The sequence below is a fragment of the Filicampus tigris genome, chromosome 1 (genome assembly GCF_054856515.1).
Source record: "Filicampus tigris isolate MCC_2025a chromosome 1, RoL_Ftig_1.0, whole genome shotgun sequence".
NCBI classification, from domain to species: domain Eukaryota; kingdom Metazoa; phylum Chordata; class Actinopteri; order Syngnathiformes; family Syngnathidae; genus Filicampus; species Filicampus tigris.
Genome location: NC_141217.1, coordinates 16,749,151 through 16,772,081, shown reverse-complemented (window position 1 = coordinate 16,772,081; position 22,931 = coordinate 16,749,151). Strand labels below are relative to the sequence as shown.

The 22,931-nt window shown below is 42.0% G+C and overlaps 2 protein-coding genes and 2 non-coding genes across 4 annotated transcripts; all 4 read right to left on the bottom strand.

Annotated features, from left to right (window-relative positions):
- Positions 1-1,243: 1,243 nt before the first annotated feature.
- Positions 1,244-11,635, bottom strand: naca (nascent polypeptide associated complex subunit alpha). Its single transcript, XM_086017777.1, has 9 exons — positions 11,491-11,635; positions 10,849-10,923; positions 5,297-8,758; positions 2,680-2,765; positions 2,399-2,476; positions 2,013-2,159; positions 1,771-1,899; positions 1,570-1,692; positions 1,244-1,357 (listed from the first exon to the last, which is right to left on the bottom strand). Exons 2-9 carry the CDS (start codon positions 10,916-10,918, stop codon positions 1,343-1,345), a joined length of 4,110 nt encoding a protein of 1,369 aa, XP_085873903.1. The 5' UTR covers positions 10,919-10,923; positions 11,491-11,635; the 3' UTR covers positions 1,244-1,342.
- Positions 1,424-1,498, bottom strand: LOC147153022 (small nucleolar RNA SNORD59). The gene has a single exon (XR_015089711.1). It is a non-coding gene; the product is annotated as a small nucleolar RNA SNORD59 (small nucleolar RNA).
- Positions 2,556-2,629, bottom strand: LOC147153021 (small nucleolar RNA SNORD59). The gene has a single exon (XR_015089710.1). It is a non-coding gene; the product is annotated as a small nucleolar RNA SNORD59 (small nucleolar RNA).
- Positions 11,636-12,049: 414 nt separating the features above from the next.
- On the bottom strand, positions 12,050-18,192 carry prim1 (DNA primase subunit 1). Its single transcript, XM_086043223.1, has 13 exons — positions 17,792-18,192; positions 17,456-17,613; positions 17,275-17,381; positions 17,114-17,187; positions 16,893-17,029; positions 15,055-15,113; positions 14,863-14,972; positions 14,683-14,774; positions 14,478-14,610; positions 14,331-14,400; positions 14,141-14,247; positions 12,532-12,630; positions 12,050-12,450 (listed from the first exon to the last, which is right to left on the bottom strand). Exons 1-13 carry the CDS (start codon positions 17,913-17,915, stop codon positions 12,431-12,433), a joined length of 1,290 nt encoding a protein of 429 aa, XP_085899349.1. The 5' UTR covers positions 17,916-18,192; the 3' UTR covers positions 12,050-12,430.
- Positions 18,193-22,931: the final 4,739 nt, after the last annotated feature.

The following is a 22,931-nucleotide window of genomic DNA, read 5'->3' as shown; positions in this document are numbered from 1 at the left end:
ATTTTAACCTTAAAGAGGAAGTCTACCCAAGCATCCCCCCCCCCCCCAAGAATATATCTATGCAAGCCCACTAGTTGAAAGAAGGCATTGTGATTAATATTGCATTTGTGGAATATCAGTTAAGCAGCAAAATCCACCCATTTGTAGCCATTTCAGGAGGCGGCCATTTTGTCACTTCTGTCACCTGAAAATAACATCACAGTTGCTCACGGCTCAGCTTCAGAAACAGGTGAGCTGCTGCCTTAGTGAGACGTCATCGGCCACTGGACGTCTTCGGCTCAGCTGCAGACTGATTTGCATTTCGATCGCTAACAGCTCATCACAATAACCACTAAATTTACATAATGCAATTGATGGCACTAAATTCATTAAAATCATATCTGAAAAGCACAATGACTTATTTCTTCACAATTTATTAATTCCTTCTTACTTAGGTTTGTTTCTGTTTGTATATATGTTTTGCATTTTATTTCATTAAAACAAACATGACAGTGATTGGTCACACAATCACTTCTCAGCCGTGAATCTTGACAAATATAGTGTTTAAACAAATAAAACGTATACAAGTAAAATAGAATCCTGTCAACATCCTGTTTTTATTCCTTGGACTGATGAGAATATGGTTGTGATTGATGTAACACATGGCGAATCATAGTGAAATGAAAGACTATATTCCTGTTTAAAATAGGTGGTTACATTTGTTTCGTGGTCCAGCAATTGTAACATGTTACTGGCCTCAGTAATTGTAATAATACTAACTAGTATTACTTTGTTACTGCCTAAATGTATATATTACTGACTGTGTTACATTTTGTTACGCATTACCCTCAACACTGCATAGGAGTTGGTGCACAAAATCAATGTTAGAACTTTGATTGTGTACTGGATGTGTAAGAACAGTTTTCATTGGCTAAGGGAGACTTGGTGGAAAAAAAAAATATCCTGAAAATGTCATTTTAATGACCGTCTCTAATTTTGTTTAAAATGAGTATTGTCTCAGTAGAACACCATGTTTACACACGTAGCGTTGTGCTGATACACGGCAATGTTTTTTTCCTCAATACAGTACATAAAAAATAATATATGGAACAAAGCTGAAGCGGGCATGTTGGCTTGCATCTCGGCAAGCATTCTCTTTGCAAACTAATTGCTCTGCCCTGTACACAGTTTATCTTTCGCTCTCTTTTTTTTGTCTGGAAATGACAGTGAAGAAATCTTTTTCTGAAAAGAAGTACAAACAACATTTTCATATTGTTAAGTCACATTTTAATTTCCATCTTGGGTATAAATTCTATAAATGAGCGAATCAGCAACCTTCAAACACTTCTTGCCAGGGTCCATTTTACATCGTCAACTCCTGCAATGAAAAGATTTGTCAGCAACAATAAATATTTGTTTCCTCACTCAACAACTCAAGAGCGTCTCTTCTCAGGACAGAAATATTGGCTTCAGTTTAACTCAGAAGAACGAAAGTCACTGTCTCAATCATCACTGCAGAGTTGTTTGAGCAACCCATTTAACATGGCATCCTCAAGTTAAAGAACTTCAGAGAAGGTCCAGAGAACTTACCATAATAGCATTGACGATGTCGTTGTTGTTGTTCTTGAGGGCACGTACAGCCTTTGCCCGTGATACGTTTGCTTGGGACATGACGAGTTCAATATCCTTAACCTCAACTCCAGTCTCATCAACCTATAACAGCAGGATGAATGAAATGTTTAGAGGGGGAGAAAATAGGGGTTATGGGAATGTGGCTAAATTCATACTAACCTCTTCCTCTTCGCTCTCCTCCTGTACTGTTGGCGTCTGTGTATTTTCCTGGATGTTTGATACAGCTTCTCCTTGCACCTTGAATTTTTCTGCAGCAGCCAGCTGCGCTTGCTGAGAGAGATCTTCAATCTGGGTTAGATAAGGCGGGTTGGATCATGACAAGTCAGTGAAAACAGTTTGCTTACTGATACCAGAGACCAGGATGATCCCCACTCAAAAAGTGCAATTACACCACTACATACCTTAGCTTCACCAAACACAATGTATGTGTCTGATGCGGGGCTCTTGTAGACATCTGGTTTTGTTATGACAAACAAGATGTTCTTGGACTTGCGAATTGTGACTCTGGTGACACCTGTTACCTGCCTGAGACCAAGTTTTGACATTGCCTAGGAGAAAAGAAAAAAAACCATTCCATTTGTTAGTGTTGTAGTCAAGACCACACCAACAGAAACCAAGAAGACATTACTGAGACGAGAGCGCATTGAAACAGAGACAAGAACAAAAATCACCCCCCCCCCCAAAAAAAACGGACAAAACACACTTAAAAAGTTTTCTCAAGACCGATCTTGAGAACTACAACACTACCATTCGTGTCTTGGAATAGCAAAGGAAACTTTAAGATGACCTTTCGCGCCTTCTTTTCACTGCGGCTTTGTTTGGCTTTGCTGACGGGTTCCTCATCTAGTTCAGCAGCAGCTGCAACCTACAGGAAGCAAAGTGTTCATCCATATTAATGTGAAGTCAGAAATTAAGCAACTTGGATACAAAAAAACACAAACAACTCTTATCAGGACAGAAAGGCTGGCTTCAGCAGGCTCAGAAGAACGAAAGTCACTGTGTAAATCATCATCCAAGAGTCAAAAGCCTTCATCTTTTACAAATACAGCAAAGAGGCTCCAACCTTACCTGTGCTTGCTGTGTCTGTGTCTGTGCAGAGTCCTGTTCCTCCAGTTCAGGTACCGAGTCGTCACTCTCTGATTCTGTCCCAGAACCTATAATTTTGACCAAAACAAAGTTATTCCACGAAATAAACAAGAGACATCTGCATTACAATGTTCCCTTACTGTTTGCATGTTATACGTTCCATGATCCCATGAACCGATAAATCGACTTTTTTGGGGTGGGGTTGATTCATGCCTTTTTTAAGCCATCTAGACCCCCCCCCCCACACACACACACGGTTCACACCCATCTACGCACTTGTGAAACATTACACTAAATAAATGTTAGTTTTAAAATGCTAAATAAAGAATACTGACGCTATAAATCCTTGTACTTCCGGCAGAGTTCTTCATCTTCCATTTGATAGCAGAACGGTAGTCATGGATTTACAACAAGGATTTACTGCATCAAAAGGCAGGATTGTTTGTACCTTTGAGTACAATGCGACACAGGACTCTGGTTAACATTAAGGCCTAAAGCGCCTGGTGAAATTTCTCTCAAAAACTGCAGGGCAACTTTAGAATCACCCTCTAAACTCACAAGTTTTCCCGGAAATTCAACACCTACAAAATAATTGACATCTCAGCCCCTGTAGCAGATAGACACATATTTCCAAAACAATTTGAGAACTTAGACGTGGCTTTCACGCAGGCCTGAGTATTTACTGCTTCAATCAGAAATGTAAAAATAAAGTGCGTACTATGTAGATCAGCAGCGGGCGTTTCATTGTCCTTGTGAACTGGGGTACGTTGGCCTACATTTTCTGAACGCAGTCAGCAGTTAGGGCTTCAACTGTTTACTTTCCTTGTACTGCCTGACGCACTGAGCTCCTGCTACACCGTTTTTTTGGTGCACTTTGAAAAACTGAAATGGCACATTTGAACAATGTTCTGGGTTTCCAAACTGTCTGAGTGAAGCCGTGCGCTTAGAGCGTATTTCTGAACGCACCCGCGATGAAAATGGGGATTTTGAGGGCCACAAGCTCTACTCATCTTAGTCTCGTAGTCTCTTTTGTAAAACAGATTTCACCCCAGAGAAAACAAGACATTTTTGACTGGTCTGACTTATAATAGCAGGAAAACCCTACAAAATAGCAAGGTAAAGCTGCAATATATGAAGCTATGGTCACAAATGAAAACCCGGCGATATGGAGGAGCCGCAATAAAGCCCTAAGTAGAAAGGGAACACTGTAATCCTGACACTATGACAAGAGTTTACATTTTTGGTTCTCAAACTCAAGATTTTGCAACTTGCACCCACTCCCCAAAAATTACATACATTTAAAAACTGTTACAAAGGCACAGACTAAATTAAGCAAAACAAAGAAAAAAAAATCTGTAAGATTGATAAAAGTTGTTACTGTAAAACCATTCATTTACATCACATTGAGATATTGTAAGTTTCAAGAGGAACCTGTGATCTAAACAATATGCTGGTGCTTCAGGATATGGGAAACTACCCATTCAGTGACAGTTAGGGGTGTAACGGTACGTCAAATCATGTTTTGGGTCGTTTTTTTGGAAACTTCGGTTCGGTATATTTTCGGGACAAAAAAAAAAATTTTTTTTAAATATGTTTTTTTTAAAAAGATGACAGGTAAACTGTACTTTTTTTTCGAAAAAATAAATAAGCGAACCATTCGGGTGGTATTGCAGGAAATTACATCAGAATAAAAAATACACAAATAATAAAGATCTCTTCATTTTGTAAATTATTAACTGAAATCTTTAAACACTCAGCAGCAACAGCCTATGACACATTTAAGTATTCAAGTTAAAGCCAAATTGTCATTACAGTACACATTTACACTTTTTGTGATGAAAATAATATACAATAAGTTACAATTATTGCCAAATAGATTACAACTATTTTTATAATCAAAAAAATACAGTAACTTTAAAAAGTCTTTATGAAATTGTGCACACTTTTTAGGCATTGAAATCTTTGAATGTTCAACAGCATGTTGTAACGAATTGGGTTATCTGTGTTGTGGTCGGATTTGTGTGTTGCCGAGTTGTGATGTTTCCGAGGTTCATGAATGCATCGTACAGCAAGCGAATGGCGCAGCGGAGAAAGAAGAGCGTGAGCAGTTGTACTTGGATTAATAAAAACGTGATGAATTACGTCTGATGGGGTGTTCCTAGAAGAAGCTACAATATGATAAATGTCACTATTTAAGTTTGACGTTTTTGCTCCCTCGTCTAAAAAACATTCACATTTGGATGATGTCGTGAATGTTAGACGTGCTACCTCCCGCCCATCTCATGTAGCAATGTCGGCACACAACCTTCGGACTTAACCACGTACCTTTCCCCATCAGCGATTTTAACAGGACAGCCAGAATGTTCCCAAACAGGAGACAGCAGTGGACGGGGAGGACCTCCGAGCTCTGGCTCTTTTCTGGCTCTCAGTTTTGTGCCGCCACTCTCCTCTCCCGCATGCAGTCAATAGCGCCCGTGCGCAAGTGGACCGAACCGAACATACCATACCGAAACGTATTAATACACCCACGTGTACCGTTACACCCCTAGTGACAGTAGGACATACAGCAACAAGAAAGAAAGAAGAAAAAGAAAAATACCCGCATCATTCTTGATCACAGTCTCCACCTGGGCTGGGATTTTATCAGATGTGGGGGCAGTTTCGAGCGACGCGACAGAATTTAATAACTCAACATCAGGTTGGACAGGGGTAGGCTTTGCAAGGGCTTCAGCAAATGTCAGTTTGCGCGAAGATGGTTCAGGGACTGAAGAATCAGCAACCATTTTGGTCTCAACCACTGGTTTAGTTTCTGCAACAGACGCGAGTTCAGCCTTCTGTGCAAGTTTCTCTGGCTGGGCTGCATCCACCACAGCAGGCTTGTCCTGCAAGTTTGGCTTTGCGGCCTTCATAGTAGTAGACTTGACCTGAGGGGCTGGATTGGCAGCCTCCACAGGAGGAGGCTTGGCAGCCTTGTTTTGTGGGGTTGGCTTGGCAGCCTGCACAGGAGTGGACTTGTCCTGAGGGGCTGGCTTGGTAGCCTCCACTGGAGCTGGCTTGGCAGCCTTGTCTTGTGGGGCTGGCTTGGCAGCCTGCACAGGAGTGGACTTGTCCTGAGGGGCTGGCTTGGTGGCCGCCACAGGAGTAGGCTTGTCAGCCTTATCTTGTGGAGCTGGCTTGGCAGCCTGCACAGGCATGGATTTGTCCTGAGGGTCTGGCTTGGTGGCCGCCACAGGAGTAGGCTTGGCAGCCTTATCTTGCGGAGCTGGCTTGGCAGCCTTATCTTGCGGAGCTGGCTTGGCAGCCTTATCTTGTGGAGCTGGCTTGGCAGCCTTATCTTGTGGAGCTGGCTTGGCAGCCTTATCTTGTGGAGCTGGCTTGGCAGCCTTATCTTGTGGAGCTGGCTTGGCAGCCTTATCTTGTGGAGCTGGCTTGGCAGCCTTATCTTGTGGAGCTGGCTTGGCAGCCTTATCTTGTGGAGCTGGCTTGGCAGCCTTATCTTGTGGAGCTGGCTTGGCAGCCTTATCTTGTGGAGCTGGCTTGGCAGCCTTATCTTGTGGAGCTGGCTTGGCAGCCTTATCTTGTGGAGCTGGCTTGGCAGCCTTATCTTGTGGGGCTGGCTTGGCAACCTTATCTTGTGGAGCTGGCTTGGCAGCCTTATCTTGTGGAGCTGGCTTGGCAGCCTTATCTTGTGGAGCTGGCTTGGCAGCCTGCACGGGAGTGGGCTTGTCCTGAGGGGCTGGCTTGGTGGCCGCCACAGGAGTAGGCTTGTCAGCCTTATCTTGTGGAGCTGGCTTGACAGCCTGCACGGGAGTGGACTTGTCCTGTGGGGTGGGCTTGGTGGCCTCCACAGGAGTAGGCTTAACAGTCTTGCCTTGTGGGGCCGGCTTGGCAGCCTCCACAGGGGTAGGCTTAACAGTCTTGCCTTCTGGGGCTGGCTTGGCAGCCTCCACAGGGGTAGGCTTGACAGCCTTGCCTTGTGGGGCTGGCTTGGCAGCCTCCACAGGGGTAGGCTTGACAGCCTTGCCTTGTGGGGCTGGCTTGGCAGCCTGCATAGGAGTGGACTTGTCCTGAGGGGCTGGCTTGGTGGCCGCCACAGGAGTAGGCTTGTCAGCCTTATCTTGTGGAGCTGGCTTGACAGCCTGCACGGGAGTGGACTTGTCCTGTGGGGTGGGCTTGGTGGCCTCCACAGGAGTAGGCTTAACAGTCTTACCTTGTGGGGCTGGCTTGGCAGCCTCCACAGGGGTAGGCTTGACAGCCTTGCCTTGTGGGGCTGGCTGGGCAGCCTGCATAGGAGTGGACTTGTCCTGAGGGGCTGGCTTGGTGGCCTCCACAGGACTAGACTTGACAGCCTTGTCTTGTGGGGCTGGCTTGGCAGCCTCCTCAGGAGTAGGCTTGACAGCCTTGCCTGGCTTTGCAGCTTGCATAGGGGTGGACTTGTTCTGAGGGGATGGCTTGGCAGCCTCTACGGCGAGATGTTTGTCCTGCATAGCTGGCTTGGTGGCGTCCACAGGAGCAGGCTTGGCAGCCTGCACCATAGTGGACTGGTCTTGAGGAGCTGGCTTGGTGGACTCCACAGGAGCAGGCTTGGTAGCCTTGTCTTGTGTGGCTGGCTTGGCAGCCTGCACGGGAGTGGACTTGTCCTGAGGGGCTGGCTTGGCAGCCTGTACGGGGACATGTTTGTCTTGCACGGCTTTCTTGGTGGGCTCCACGGGAGCAGTCTTGGGAGTCTTGTCTTGTGGGGATGGCTTGGCAGCCTTTGTGGTAGTGGACTTGTCCTGAGTGGCAGGCTTAATGGCCTCCACGGAAGGAGGCTTGACAGCCTTCTCTTGTGGGGCTGACTTGACTGCCTGCATAGCAGTGGATTTGTCCTTAGAGGCTGGCTTGGCAGCCTCAACAGGGACAATTTTGTCATGTAAGGCAGGCATGGTGGCCTCCATGGGAACAGGGTTGGTAACCTTCTCTTGTGGGGCCTGCATGGGCGTAGGATACTGTGTGGCTGGCTTGCCAGCTAACACAGGAGGAAGCTTTTCCTGAAAGGGTGGCTTGGCAACCCTAATCGGAACAGGTTTGACATCCTTGTCTTGTGGGGTTGTCTTGGCAACATCTACACGGGCAGGTTTGGTAAGCTTCACAGGAACAGGCTGCACAGGAGCAGATTTGACCTGATGGGCTGGCTTGGCAACCTGAATGGCTGGCTTTTCTGCCTCCACGGGAGCAGGTTTGACTTGAGTGGCTGACTCCAAAGAGTTGGGGTCGGCCTTAGTTTGAGATGGTATATTCATCTCAGCAGTGGCAGTTGAAGGTTTAAGTTCTTTAACTGAAACAGTTTCCTCAGCAGGTATAGTCTTTGATTCTAAGTCAGTCTTGAATTCCTCTAGAGATACATGCTTAGATTTGGATTCTACTTTAGATACTTCTAAATGACCAATTGGACTACTTTGATTTAAGATTTTGCTTGGCTTTATAGGTGGAATGAGTGGCGGGAGATCATCATCAGTAGGAACACCAGTAGGTGTCAGCAAAGTAACTTTAGAAGATTTGGAAGGGCTAGAAGAAAGAGAATCTGAAGCTGCCACAGTAGACTTTGGGTTAACTTTAGGGGCCGCTGGGGTTGCAACAGGTTTTGCAGCAGCTGGTGATTTGTCTTTTGGCTCAGTTGGGGCAGGCCTAACATCAACAATTTGCTTAGTATCCACTGATTTTTTATTTCCTTCGATGACCTTGACATCCTGGGTGACAGGTTGAGGCACAAAGGCCTCTCCTTTCTTGGCTTTATCTTGTTTGCCGGCCTTCACAACTTTTGGAGCAAAACGAGTACCCTGATTAGCGGAAGGTGAGTAAGCTAAGGGGGATGGAACTGGCGACAAGGGTGTTGAGGAGGGAGTGGATTTTGGTGAGGTGGGAGAGGAGGATGAGGCAGACATAGAAGAGCGTTTCCTTCTGCCAGGAACAGCCTTTGGGGCAGAAGAAACCTGAGCACTTTTAGCATCTTTGCTTTTGGGCTTTGGAGGGCCAGAAGCTGGCTGAGGTTGCTGGGTGGAAGCTGGGACAGGAGGTGTTGCTGAACAAAAACAGATTCTTTAATTTCTGTTCAAACAGGAACTTGGAACTGTTTCCCATGCAGGTTAAATGACCAAACCAAGACACAATCTTATTTTTAGGATTACAATAGTGATCATTTCTTGACGCAAACCACCATTCAAAATGCAGGGTTTATTTAAATTCCACACAGAAAACTCAGTCAGGGGGTGCTTTAAAAATGAGTCAGTCTAATTCAATATTTGCAGTTTATGATATTCTTTGCACAACTGCTGAATAGAAAAGACATGAATGAACCTAGGTTAAAAAATATAATCTGAAGCAGCTGAGAAGCGCATCTTGATTGTACACCATATGCGTCTATCTCTTCTATAATGAAGAATGGGTTGTATGATTCTTAAGCAAAGCTAAATATTTAAAAAATACTAAATAAAGTAAAATGAGAAAAAAAATTGAGAAATTTCACATACAATACATTGACACACTTTTAACCTTTGAGGACCTTCCAATAGAGCTCCAGCTGTCACGTGACTGATCCCTGCATGCATTTGTTTACTTGGGAATGCTGGCAATATAGTAGCAGTGGCAGGTGAAGAATTTACAATGGAGAGCAGTTATACAATTAGCGTTTATCAGTCAACAATCCAGGAGAGGTTGGATATTATAGTACGATGTAAAGCGCCAGGAGTGCTTTTTTACAACTATCGCCATGGTAGATAGGGAGAATGCTCCAGATATCTACAATCATCTGATAGAGTTTTCCTTTACTACACTGGTGAGCCTGTGCGATCATACAAAGGCCTGGAAGGTTAGGTTCCGGGCGTGTGTACTTCCAAGACTTGCAAGGTTATTGTTTGAGACCCGTATAATGATAATGGCAGGATCAACCAAGTAGCCTTGGAGCCAGGGCTGGGCTAGCTGTTGGGCAGGGAGCATTGGAGGCGGCCTGTGGCGGCCGCTAAGGATTTTTTTTCTTTTTAATACAACCATAAAACACCTGAGTCAGATGAGGAAGCAGGATGCACGGGGGTGCTCACAGCCTCCCTGGCGCTGGAGACACCAGGATCACGACTTTCACGCCATTTAATAGTAAATTAACTATACAATCAAGTTACATCTACATGATTAACTGATTAAACAATTGAATTGATATGAAGTGATCGCTACACAGGTGATAACCACCACTATTAGAAGAGTCCCACTTCTGGGGGTCATGTACAAAAACAGATAAAGGTTTCGGTGAAGTCAAATGAAACAAAAATGTGTCCTCTCTAAGTGTCTTCATTTGAGTTTGAACACTCCAAAATGTGCTGGTAATATAATCAAAACATGTTTTCTTCCTAGACAGCTGGTCGAAGCTCACAATGCACAGCTATGAGCCAGCTGTATTATGTCTCATGCTAAAATGCTCACTACATGGGTGAAGTTGTACAAAGGTTGTTACAGGAGTGCATCAAAATGGCAGCGGATAAATTGTGCAAGTACACAGTTGATTGCGATTTTACAAGGTTGTGATGTAAAGAGGAATGTTACCCTTTCAATAGATTGATTTACAAACCTCTAAGAAGGCTGAATTCATCATGTTCTGGTAATTTTAAGCCGGGTTGAGCTACAACCTGCACAGGCTTGCAGAAATTTCCAATTGTTCCAATTTCTCTCCCCAGGTCTTAAGGTAAAATATGAAAAGGGTGGGGTGAAACAAAATCTTGTGGATAAAACCCCACACGCTGCTAGATTGAAAGCATCATTAGGTCTCCTTTAGGTGTGAAAAAAACGTAGTAAGCACACAATACAACATGCTGACAAAGTTGTCAAAGCAGAACACCACACGCATGTGAATAAATACAAGGGGGTCCTGGGTTACTCTCTGGAGGCATGCCAGAAACAAATGTGAGGCATCTAACAGCTGACAGTCAAAATGACCATCACCTGTTACAAGCACACCCAATACAAACCACTCATCTTACACAAAATCAACCCCTCAAATTAAGTGCCCAAATTTAGGGTCATTCACAAGCACCATCGAGTACAGTAACAGGCCCCCCGAGTGCTGTTTTTGAATACAGAGTTTTTGAGAACATGCTTGCTTAAAGCAAATTAAAATATACGAACCAGTCTCCACTTGTGGTTGCTGCATCTCCTGCTCCGTAACTGGGACTGTTTCTGTTGCTTCGCCTGGCATGGTTTCTAACAAAAGACGCAACGGTTACCTCATGGACAAAACCACGTGCAATACACACCGATATATACGTATTACAATTGATTACCTTCTCATTTAAGAAAATAATTTGCATATTCTACTAGTCACCCACTGTTGCAAATACTTGTCGGGCTGGTAGAGCAAGCCATGCTTTAGCTAGGTTAGCACCCTTAGCTACGTTAGGCTATAAACAACTTATTTCAGACGGATTTGGAATGCTGGTGACTAGACCCATCTTTACTTTTTACTCGAAAACAACCGTTGGCCATGAGCAACTAGTTGTCAACCCGTGAAAGCCTAGAACATTTATCTAATTACTAATGCGGCCCTGGAGGGCTGCACGTAAACTTCAGAGACAACATGTTCCCCCATTTTGAGCCGGTTAACGGTAGCAGTACAAAGGCGCACATAATAACGGGAAGAGTGGGACCAGATGGGCAAACGGCCTTACCAACTAATAACACTACTTCGAGTTAACGTTTCAGACCGTTGATGGTAACTGTAATCGTTAGGAAACGGTTGGATGACATTAGATTGACAAGAGAGATACTCACCGACTCAGGATGCTATATCCAAGATGGCTGCGAGAGAACTTCTGACCTCTGTTGCAAAAGGATATCCGGTTTGGAGAGCTAATTTCCTTTTCCGGGTTGCGTTGAAAATTAACAAATGAATTATGAAAGACAAATCTTAATTAATATAGGCCTACATTCTAAAATAATAATAGTAAAAAGAAAACCACTTTTCAAGGAGAAGTCTTTGTAAAGAAACCTAAATTTACTGAATCTTTCCAAAATGTTCAAAACTGTGAGCAGAGCCTGAAGAGGTGTTGAACTCTTCTCTGAATGGTTTCCAGAAAAAGAGCAACTGAAATCAATGACCCTTTTAAACTTAGTCATATAATGGTTGGCAAATACTTATTTGGGATAGTCAAGACCTTTATCCAATTAATAACAATTACAAAGCAGTTCCAATACAACATGTGGAATGGAGACGTTTTTCTAAAAAGAGCATGAACCTTCTAATTAAAATTTTCATGTGGAGCCAAACAAACATTACTAGTCTCCATTTCTAAAATTCTGGGGAGACAAACAGAATGGGGAAATAGCAGAAAATGTTTAGAATGTGTTTATTCTGAAAACAGCTACATCACCAGTTTGAAGAGGGTGTGGTCACTTGTGCACCCACATTATTCCAGTTGTTTAATTTCACTCCCCCTCTCAAAAATGTTTACATTTTTTTTGTTTACATTTTGTACAGGTTATCTATACATACAGGTTTTTAAACAGGTCATGAACAAGTTTAGATCCACTGTACATAATGTCGGTAAATAATCACTTGCACCTAACTCAAGCAACATACTTAATAATGGTCAAGCCAAAATTATTTTTTAAGGTTTAATTATGAATGTGTTGTTGGATGTACAGTATATAATTAAAGATATCAAGGTTGAATAATTAAGTCATCGTTAATCAGAGGTTTTACATTGGCAGCTCAAAATTCCTTTTGAAGATCTGAAAATGAAAGCAACAAGTTAATGACTTTAATACAATATTAAACATCAGCAATTCCTGATTTTACCAAACAAAACATACCACTCTTTCTGAGAAGTTCTCCTTTCCATGACTGAGAGACTCCATCCAAAAATGTATCGAAATACTTGATGTATTTTGCCAGACTGGTTCTTTTGTAATCTGTGAAAAGATCAGCATGCCGTCGGTTCGTGTTACTTTTAGATTACTGTTAGATGCCAGAAAATACAGGTAAGGAAAATTAGTTCTTCCACATATTTTCAAGAGCAGTCTTTTAGAAAACAAAATGTGCGTTTTAACTTTGAAATATAAGAAAAATGAATTAATCAACATTTTCACAAAAGTAACAGTATTCTTAAAGGAGAAGTCAACCCAAACATTTTTTTTCCCAAAATATGTTCTACGCAGGCCCACTAGTTGAAATACAGCATTCTGATTAATATTGCATTTGTGGAATATAAGTTAAGCAGAAAAATGTACCCACTTTTACCCATCTTGTCACTTCTATCGACTGAAGATGACATCGAAGTTGCTCAGGGCTCAGATAACGACCAATCACGGCTCACCTGTTTTCTGAAGCTGAGCTATGATTGTTCGTTATCTGAGCACTGAGCAACTTCGATGTCATCTTCAGTCGACATAAGTGACAAATTGGCCGCCCCCAGAGGTGGCTAAAAACGGATGGATCAACTCTTATTCCACAAACACACTATTTATCAAAATGCCTTGTTTCAACTAGTGGACTTGCATAGAACATATTCTTGAAAAAAAATATATATTCGGTTGATTCCTCTTGAAGTTACAGTGGATACGGAAAATATTCAGACCCCTTGAAATTTTTCAGTTTCTGTGTCATTGCAGCCATTTGCCAAAATCAAAAAAGTTCATTTTATTTCTCATTAATGTACACTCAGCACCCCATCTTGACAGAAAAAAACTGAAATATAATATAATATAATATAATATAAATAGAACAACCTGTGTGGAGTTTGCATGTTCTCCCCGTGCCTGCGTGGGTTTTCTCCGGGAACTCCGGTTTCCTCCCACATTCCAAAAACATGCATGGTAGGTTAATTGGACACTCTAAATTGCCCCTAGGTGTGATTGTGAGAGCGGATGTTTTTTTCTGTGTGCCCTGCGATTGGCTGGCAAACAATTCAGGGTGTCCCCCGCCTACTGCCCGAAGACTTCTGGGATAGGCTCCAGCACTCCCCGCGACCCTTGTGAGGATTAGCGGTATCGATAATGGATGGATGGATAAATAGAGCAAAATGGGAATGTTTAAAACGCTCATTTTGTTTACAGAATTGTTGCAATAATAAAGTGTCTCTGTAAGGAAGACATGTATTTGTTTACAAAAAAATTGCACTTGAATTTAATATTGTGTTTCAGTGATGGTACAAAATTATTTTTTAATTGAAAAAAACATCAGTTTTTATTTTGAATAGTAGTATCGGATATTATCATGGATTGATTTCCTAACCAATATATTGATAATTGCTGTACCGTCATATCGTGAAATAATCGTTATCGTGAACCTTGTATCGCAAAACGTATCGTATCGTGAGGTACCCTGAGGTTCCCACCCCTACTAATAATCTGCATCAAAATTCTAATTCTACATTAATATTGATTTGAGAAATGAGTGACAGAAGGAGCAGACTTATGTCACCTCTGATCTTCCTCTTCTCTGCGGCTTCTTCCTCAATTTCCTTGACCTCTACATTTTCGTCTTCCACCTCATCCACCTTGACCCGATCGAACTCATTACAGATCAGACTACAAAGACATTTAAAAACCCAAACTATAAAATACTGTATCAATAGTGGGCGCACAAAATGAGATATGAAATTGTTGCTTACCTGATTGTGGGTACGCTGAAGGGATCAAACGTATCCAGCTCTGTGAGGTCCATGGGAACAGAGATGCGCCCTAATAAAAAAATAAAATAAAATAAAATTCACATTGAGACAACTCATCATCATGAAAGGACACTTCTTCTCATTTACCTGTTTTGGGATGAACACTGAAGGGGCTCTTCAGCAAATGGTTCACCCCTTTACTGACATTTACATCGAGTCGTGGGTAACAATACTGCAACATGATTTCTTTTTCAAAGTGCTGGCCCTTCTTGGCAGCCACCTTGGAAGAAAAAGCACATCATTCATCTTATCAAGGAAAGTGCAATTATTTAACACAAAGCGAATCGCCAACCTGTTTCTTGCTGGCTTGTTCCATGATGAGTTGCCACCTATTCTCTGGGTTCCTCTCATTTTTGAAGTCCTGTTGTAACTCTTTTCGAACATGTAGACCCGAGTTAAGGGTCAGTCATTTTCACATGTAACTATTGGAAAAAAAAAAGTACGGATTAGACACACACAGTGAGAAGGATATCTTCAGGCACAAGGGCTAGCACTTGTTCAACAGATTCTTTGCGGCCCAGTATGTCCTGTTGCTGCAGCGCATACATGGAAAAGTATCCCTCCACTACCGTCAGAGATTCTCTGTTGAAAGTACAAAATAGAGGCTCAGACAAACAGGTATTTAGTTGAGGTCAAGGAAAATATCAAAACAGCATACCCATACCTAATAAAGGGATGAATTGGCTCTGTCAGCACCACTTTCTTCACAGTCTCCTCACCACCCTGTGAAATGACCAACCACATGTAAAAATTTACTCAGATTTTAGAATGCAAGGAAATCTACAGGTCTCAGCTTGCCTTGCGGTACTGTATTTATTTAGGAACCATCTTGGGCAAGTTACTTCTGAAATGTAATATACTACATATTACAGTTACAGTGGTACCTCTACTTACGAACGTCTCTTCAAACAAAATTTTCAAGTTACGAAACGCCTCAACAGGAAAATATTGCCTCTAGTTACGAAAGAAATTTCAGGATACGAAAGGTAAAAGTAAGGGGTGATACTCGCAGTATGGGCTGATAGTCGCAGCTCCGGAGTTTCCTGAACGCAACATACTCATAGCTGCTCTGCCATTGGCTAGCCTAGCATCTTCCTGGCATCCCATTGGCTAAGGGAGACCTCTTCCGTATGTCTCTATGTGTGTGGATAGATAGGTAAATAGATTGATAGATGCAGCGTCCTCGTCATTCGCCCCTCGGACCATGAGGCGTTCCGATAGTTTTCCGTGAATTAGTAACGAGGAAAAAAAAAAGTAGAAAATCATTTTTTTGTCCATACAAACAAGCAAGAGATAATAGACAAGTATGAAAGGGGGGTGCGTTTGTTTGATCTCGCCAAAGAATATGACCGTAGTGTATCGACAGTCGCCACGTTACTAAATCAGTTGTTTACAAAACGCCAGGCAAAAAACACTTCTGAGAGAGAACATGAACCAAAGAGGGCAAAAAGCGATGTTTACCCCAAATAACTACATTATTCAGACAATATATAATTGTTTGACTGATTGATTGGCTTTACTGTGTTTAGTTAATAAGTTAAAAAAAAAAAATCCAAAGTGGCCTTGCATCTGTATATATTCTGTATGCAGCCCTTGGAGGAAAAAGTTTGGACACCCCTGGTGTAGAGTTATGAGGTCTAACAACACCCAGATGGGGCATGTTTTATAATTCTGTATTTGGGAACCTGAGCATATATCCTGCCATAAAATAGCAGTAATAAAAGAGCATGACAAATCAACATTTCAAAATATGCCTTATTGCAGTCCCATTGAGACTGAGAGTGTACCAATAACGTACCTTAATATTTTGTTGAGCTGACAGACTAAAAATGATGACTGGATTTCCATCCTGAAAACGCAAATCTCTCTCCTTCCTCCATTATATTACATGTCGTCAAAACATGACATAGCGCATTTGTGATGTCATACTGCTAATTTGTGAAGTCCCAGAATAATTCACTTCAAGGTGTAATCACTGTAGTTGCCCTTTTTGATGAGGTACAGTTGTTTGCTGTGTGTCTTTATCTAGGCATGGGGTCTCCCATGTCATTATCTGTTAATTATTAGTTTTGTTCCAAAGACAAGCATGAGGGAAAGAACAGAGTGACAGAGAAATATGTCATTCCTACACTACACTCCACTCCACTCCACTCCACTCCTATTCAAGTGTTGTCAAATGTTGCCCACTACTCAACAGCAGTCAACAACATTGCCACTTGATAGTGAGTGGCAAATTTCAGTAAGATTCCGAAAGCTTCTTGCAATGCATTTCAGTAACAAGCTGCGTGTTAGTGAAGAAGCTGAAATTGGTCATTGAAAGAAATACTAGGTTAGATGACACTGTAAATGTTGATTTACTGTTGAATAATGATTTAAGAGTAACCCTTGCAAAAAATAATAATAGTGTCTAATGCATTATATTACTCAGTTACTGCCTAAACATAATATATTAATATAACGTGTTACCCCAACACTGTTTAGGAAGTATTACAACGCTGTTACCTTGACCAAACTGAGGTATTCTGCCACTGCGGATCGAGCAGATACCGAAAGGGTCCTGGCAGCTTCATCACACACCCAACAATGAACCCCTCTTCTGCCAGAATAAACCCATAGGAGGTGCTGAAAACCAAAGTCATCTAGAAAATTGCAAATAAAATTATTATACCCAAGTCAATACAATTTCAGATATTGAAGAAGCATTTTAACAAACAGTGCCATACCTCGAAGAGCTCTGTCTAGGATTCGTATTGCGATGGTCATCAGAGTCCAGCACTTGGAACAAATGTCTGCAGCACTGTAATCAAAGTTTGAGATCGAATTGACGCTCAGTATGAGTCAATCCCTAACCAAAGGTTGTAAAATACATGGATGTTTGAATGACCTGCAACAGCTTCTGACGTCATCATAATCGGTCATGTCTATATCAAACACAAGCTCCTTTTCCAGAGCCTGGAAGGTTCCGGACTTCACCGTGTTATGTTGACTGGGCTGTGAGGACAAGTATCAACAGAAAATCGTTAAAATGGTGTGACACACTGACCTGCAGGATTGTGCCGCCATACTCGGTGACTGTAGACTGCTCCAATGTCAATTTTGTAAGGGTTCATCTTCTGCATTTCCTTCTCCAGCTCGTTCTGCGTAGTAAAAGACTGGTAGCGGACGTAGATGTCATCTTTGAGGGTGAAGGAGAATTCTCGGTTCTGGAAATAGTTTTTCTGCACTGATGTGGAAAATGAAAAAGAAAAAAAGACATTGGCTACTCGTGTCACTCTATTTCAACCATCATAAACTGTAGCCTGGACATGATAATAATGACATCAACAGGCATGTACTACAACTACAACTACAACTACAACTACAACACCAACTACAACAACAAAGGCTGCATTGGCGCTCACCTCCTCCATAGTTGAGCCAGCGATAGTACTGTGAGAAAGGAAACAGCCGTCGGTAGTAAAGCGGTAGTAAATCCGGTAGACTCGCTGGGTCATAATCTAATGACGTTGATGACGCCGACGGCATCTCGCAATATATTAGTGCACGGTACCACCGTTAATCTGCGATTAAGATATCGAATTGACTGGATTCACCACAAACCTATCAAGTCAGTGTGTTGTTTTGCGTCGATCAGTGCGCGGGAAAATGCTTCAGTCATCGTGCAGAGCCAATGAGAAAAGATCCGAGCAATGACGTAAACGGAAGTCGAAAATAAAATGTAAAATGAATGTATATGCGAACAGAACGTAATTATAACATATGACTTAACTTTACTATTACAAGAACATAAAAATATTTCTCTATCTTTCAATTGCCAGCACTCTGCTTTGAGATAGATTACCTTTTTATGTAAACGAGGTACCGAAGTGTACTATGGGTAGGGGAAGATTTGCTTTGTGGGATGTGTAGTCTAAGACGAGATACGCTTAGCGCTGGAGTAGCCAGACAAATCAGCCTGCCTACGTGGAGGCCATGTTGGTAGGGGCGACGTTCCCACCAAAGACAATGCATTGACATTGAAAGTAAGTCGTAACTTGCTAATTTCTAAATTTTTCACGAGATTCCCTTTAAAAAAAATCTGTGCCAAAATGTGTACTTTCAATACAGAACATTAACAAAAAGTACATTCACAAAAGTACCGTATCCGTCATGTTGAAAGATTGACGTCGTCCACCCGTAGAGGGCAGAGGAGTCCATCTATCCATCCATTGTCTATACCGCTTATCCTCACAAGGGTTGCGGGGAGTGCAGGAGCCTATCCCAGCTGTCTTCGGGCAGTAGGCAGGGGACACCCTGAATTGGTTGCCAGCCAATCGCAGGGCACACAAAGACAAACAACCACTCGCACTCACAATCACACTTAGGGGTAATTTGGAGTGTCCAATCAATTTACCAAGCATGTTTTTGGAATGTAGGAGGAAACCGGAGTTCCCGGAGAAAACCCACGCAGGCACGGGGAGAACATACCAACTCCACACAGGGAGGCCGGAGCCGGGATCGAACCCACGACCTCTGAACTGTGAGGCGGACGTGCTAACCAGTCTAACACCATGCCGCCCCTGTGAAAAAACACGTCGATTTTTTTCATTTTTCGTATTTTTACGTGGACTTTCCGCGGTACAGACATCGCGTTGACGTGAACATTTTTAAAAGTTCCAAAATTGGACATACTTGTTATTCACAGGACAGCAAAGTTTTGAATTTCTTCATTACTGTTGAAAAATCTCGCTGAAATGAAAAGAGATACCAAATGAAAGCCCTTCATGAGGCTTGATGGTTACTCTATGACAGGTGGTCTAAATACAATTCTTAAACACTGACCATGTGTGATTGTCAGTATGTTTTAAAGCATGTTATGCAAGGCAAAGTACCACTCACTTGTGTTTGATAACTGTAGGTCATAGTGTCATCATCTATGGAGCAAGTTGACCAGCACAATCGGTCAGCCTCCTGACACATGTGTTTTAAGGACTGTTATAAAGTCTTTATAAAGTCTGCCCCCGGCTGTGGCCCTTAACTATAGCAGAACATTGGTGACTTGCAGGTTGCATTTGAAATAGAATGAACAATAAAGTATGTCATTACCTAATTTCTCATAGCACGAGACATGTTGAGATTGGTGTTACCCGATCATAGGCTCCCTCAACATTCATGGCAGGGATGGGCATCTTAAATGCTGGAGGGGGCCACATTTTTTCATCAGTGTTACTAGGGGGCCACATAGGACCATGCAATTCTTAACCAGAAGTATGACAATTGTAAACAAGGACAACAAACTTTATAATATTTAATTTTTCATAATACATTTCTCAATGCTTGAATAAAAGACAGTTTGAAGCAAACTACAAAATAACCACATACTGTGATTTTTTTTCTAATTATTATTATTTTTTTTTTTTTGCAGCGCAAAGGACTCTCATGCATAAGAATTACCATTCAAGGACACCACAAAACTGCTTAAGAGCAAACTTAACATTAAGTGCAAGAACTCATTATGTGCATTTTCCCCACAAAAAGCAGCTCTCAAAATGTTATTATTATTGAGTACTATGTTTTTCCTGTATGTCATTCCAAATTCGCAAAAAAATATTAGGCCTACTCACATTGTAGTACAGAGCAGTATAAGACCCAATGTAAGTGCAACTAAGCCATATCTGCCATCTAGTGGTGAATGGTGATATTACAATTTAAAACTAAAGAGTGTAACCCTGCTGTTCGCTGGGCATAGGGACCGCGCCATCTTGCGAATAGCAAAAATATGCATATATTTGATGCTGATTGAAATGCATTAGCGAAAAAAATGATTTTTGGGGTGGAACACCTAAAAATTCTACAAAAAAAAGCTGAAAAACCTCCAAAATACATTTACCATGAAAAATGGGGTTCTACTCCCCCCCCCCAAAAAATAAAACAAAGTAAAAATAAAAAGAAACAAACAAACAAACAAACAACACCTCCTCTCCCCCCAAAATTTAAAACATGTTTATAATATCCCTCCTTTTTAATTTTGTAAAATTTATTTATTTTTATTAATCAAGAGAGTGTGGTTGCCTGCCCCCAGTTGCCTATCCCTGATGTATGGCATCAAAAAGCCAAGGGCCTCTGTGACAGCTGAACACTCGTTGCAAATTATGTTGTGCTCAAGTCATCATGCTCTACTTCCTCGCAAAATGGTTGACATTTTAATATTCTCTGTTACTGTATACGTCAGATTGATGGAGCCATCTGTCATCTATTTGGGATTGGCAAAGCAGCAGCACTGGGCCTCATTTGCCCTGTTTTAGCGGCAGTTACATTCTGCTTGTTCTATAAGGGTGTTTACTAACCTTTATTGAACCAAGGCACATATTTCAGAAAAAAATGTCACAGCACACCACATCACAGAAATTTCACAACAAAGGATACAAAGATTAACTTTTGCCATCCATATGAAGAGCATTTAATTGTTCTGCATATTCGTCATTGCATAGTTTGAAAAAAAATGTTGTAAATGAGTAATTTTTCATCCAAATAATAAGTGACATTGGATAATTTCGCACGGCACACCTGATGACCTCTCATGGCACACTGGTTGGGAATCACTATTCTATAAACACATGGCATCTGGCGCCCCCCCCCCCCTTATGACAATTGGAAAACATCCAACATCCATATCTCCATGACATTTCGCACAAATTAGGCAGAGCAAATTTGGTCCTTACATGAACCATGTCTGAGCCTGTGATCTTGAACTGAGATTCATTAAGGCTCTGGCCCCATAAAACTTCAAGGATTTGTTAGCATGCCCCCTGCTTGTGATCCATAACAATACAGTAAAACAGTTGTGTTTCCCTGTATTTTGTCCTGATCTTGGAATGGATATTGTGTTCATTTGTATTTAGTTTGTACAGTGTTTGATGACTGCATAGAGTGCCTAATGGCACCAAGGTGCAAATAAAGTGAAGCACCTGAGGGGGAGCTACATGGTCTGACACATTTTCAAACTCCATTAAAGATGTTAAGATGTAGACAATTGAAGAATACATTTTTACAGCGTCACAGCATTTATAATGCTAATTCCCAATGTCCTTGAAGGGCTTTAAGAAATACATTAAAACATTGGAAACAGTCACATCAGAAATACAAATATTTAAAACAAAAATACACATTACATTATCCCTCACACCGCACTCATCCGGCTTAATGTGTCTATTCCGCTTAAAATGTTACTTCAGTAAAGTTAAAATCAATCAGGAATGATTTGTGTTATGTTCGCACTAAACATTGCTGTTGTCGGAATAGAAACTGGGAAACAGAAAAGCACATCAGACAGTACATGCAGACAGCGTCATTCTCAAGTAGTCCCATTTTCACTCACGCATACAGTCCCCTCCAAAAGTATTGGAACGGCAAGGCCAATCCCTTTGTTTTTGTCTGAAGACACTTGCGTTCCAGATCAAAATGAATATGAGATAAAAATTCAGAATTCCAACTTTTATTTCATGGTATTTACATGTGTAGGTGTGTTAAACAACTCAGGACAAAACACCTTTTGTTTTGTTTGATTGTTTTGGCTAATTGTGTAAGTCATAATGGTCGCAGCAGAATTAATTCTGAAGTCTACAAAACCATTTTGTCTGGCAATTTACAGAAAAGGCGGTCGACTGGTTGGCACGTCCGCCTCACAGTTCGAAGGTCGTGGGTTCGATCCCGGCTCCGGCCTCCCTGTGTGGAGTTTGCATGCTCTCCCCGTGCTTGCGTGGGTTTCCTCCGGGTACTCCAGTTTCCTCCCACATTCCAAAAACATGCGTGGTAAGTTGATTGGACTCTCTAAATTGCCCCTAGGAGTGATTGTGAGTGCGGATGTTTGTCTCTATGTGCCCTGCGATTGGCTGGCAACTAATTCAGGGTGTCCCCCGCCTACTGCCCGATGACAGCTGGGATAGGCTCCAGCACGTCCCGCGACCCTTGTGAGGATAAGCGGTATGGATAATGAATGAATTAATTTACAGAAAAATGCAACCAAATGAATCTGGAGAAGCTTCATCATGCAACAAGATAATGCAACCCTGAGCACACTGCTAACACAACAAAGGCCTTCATTAGGGGGGAAAGTGGAAGGTCTCAGACAGGGACGGAGCCAGAATGTGGCTAATGGGTGGGAATGGAAAAATCAGGGTGGGCCTGAATATTTCCCTTACCGAGCACAATCCTCCCGTCCCGACATTGTATATTCGAATAAAATGACAAACTGAATAATATGAAGTTCAGATTTTCCTTAGACAACCACAATTATGCCATTCTTATCATTCAATACAATAAAAAAACACAACAAAACACAATTTCAAAAACAATTTCATAATAATTTACAAAAAAATGAAAAGTATTTTTTTTTATGAATCTCACTGGGTGGGCAGTCTCTCAATCTGGGTGGGCCTGTGCACACCCAGGCCCACCCATAGCTTCGCCCCTGGTCTCAGACTGGCCAAGTCAATCACTGGACCTTAACCCAATTGAGCATGCATTCCACCTCTTGAAGAGGACTTCACCAGGTCACAGTCT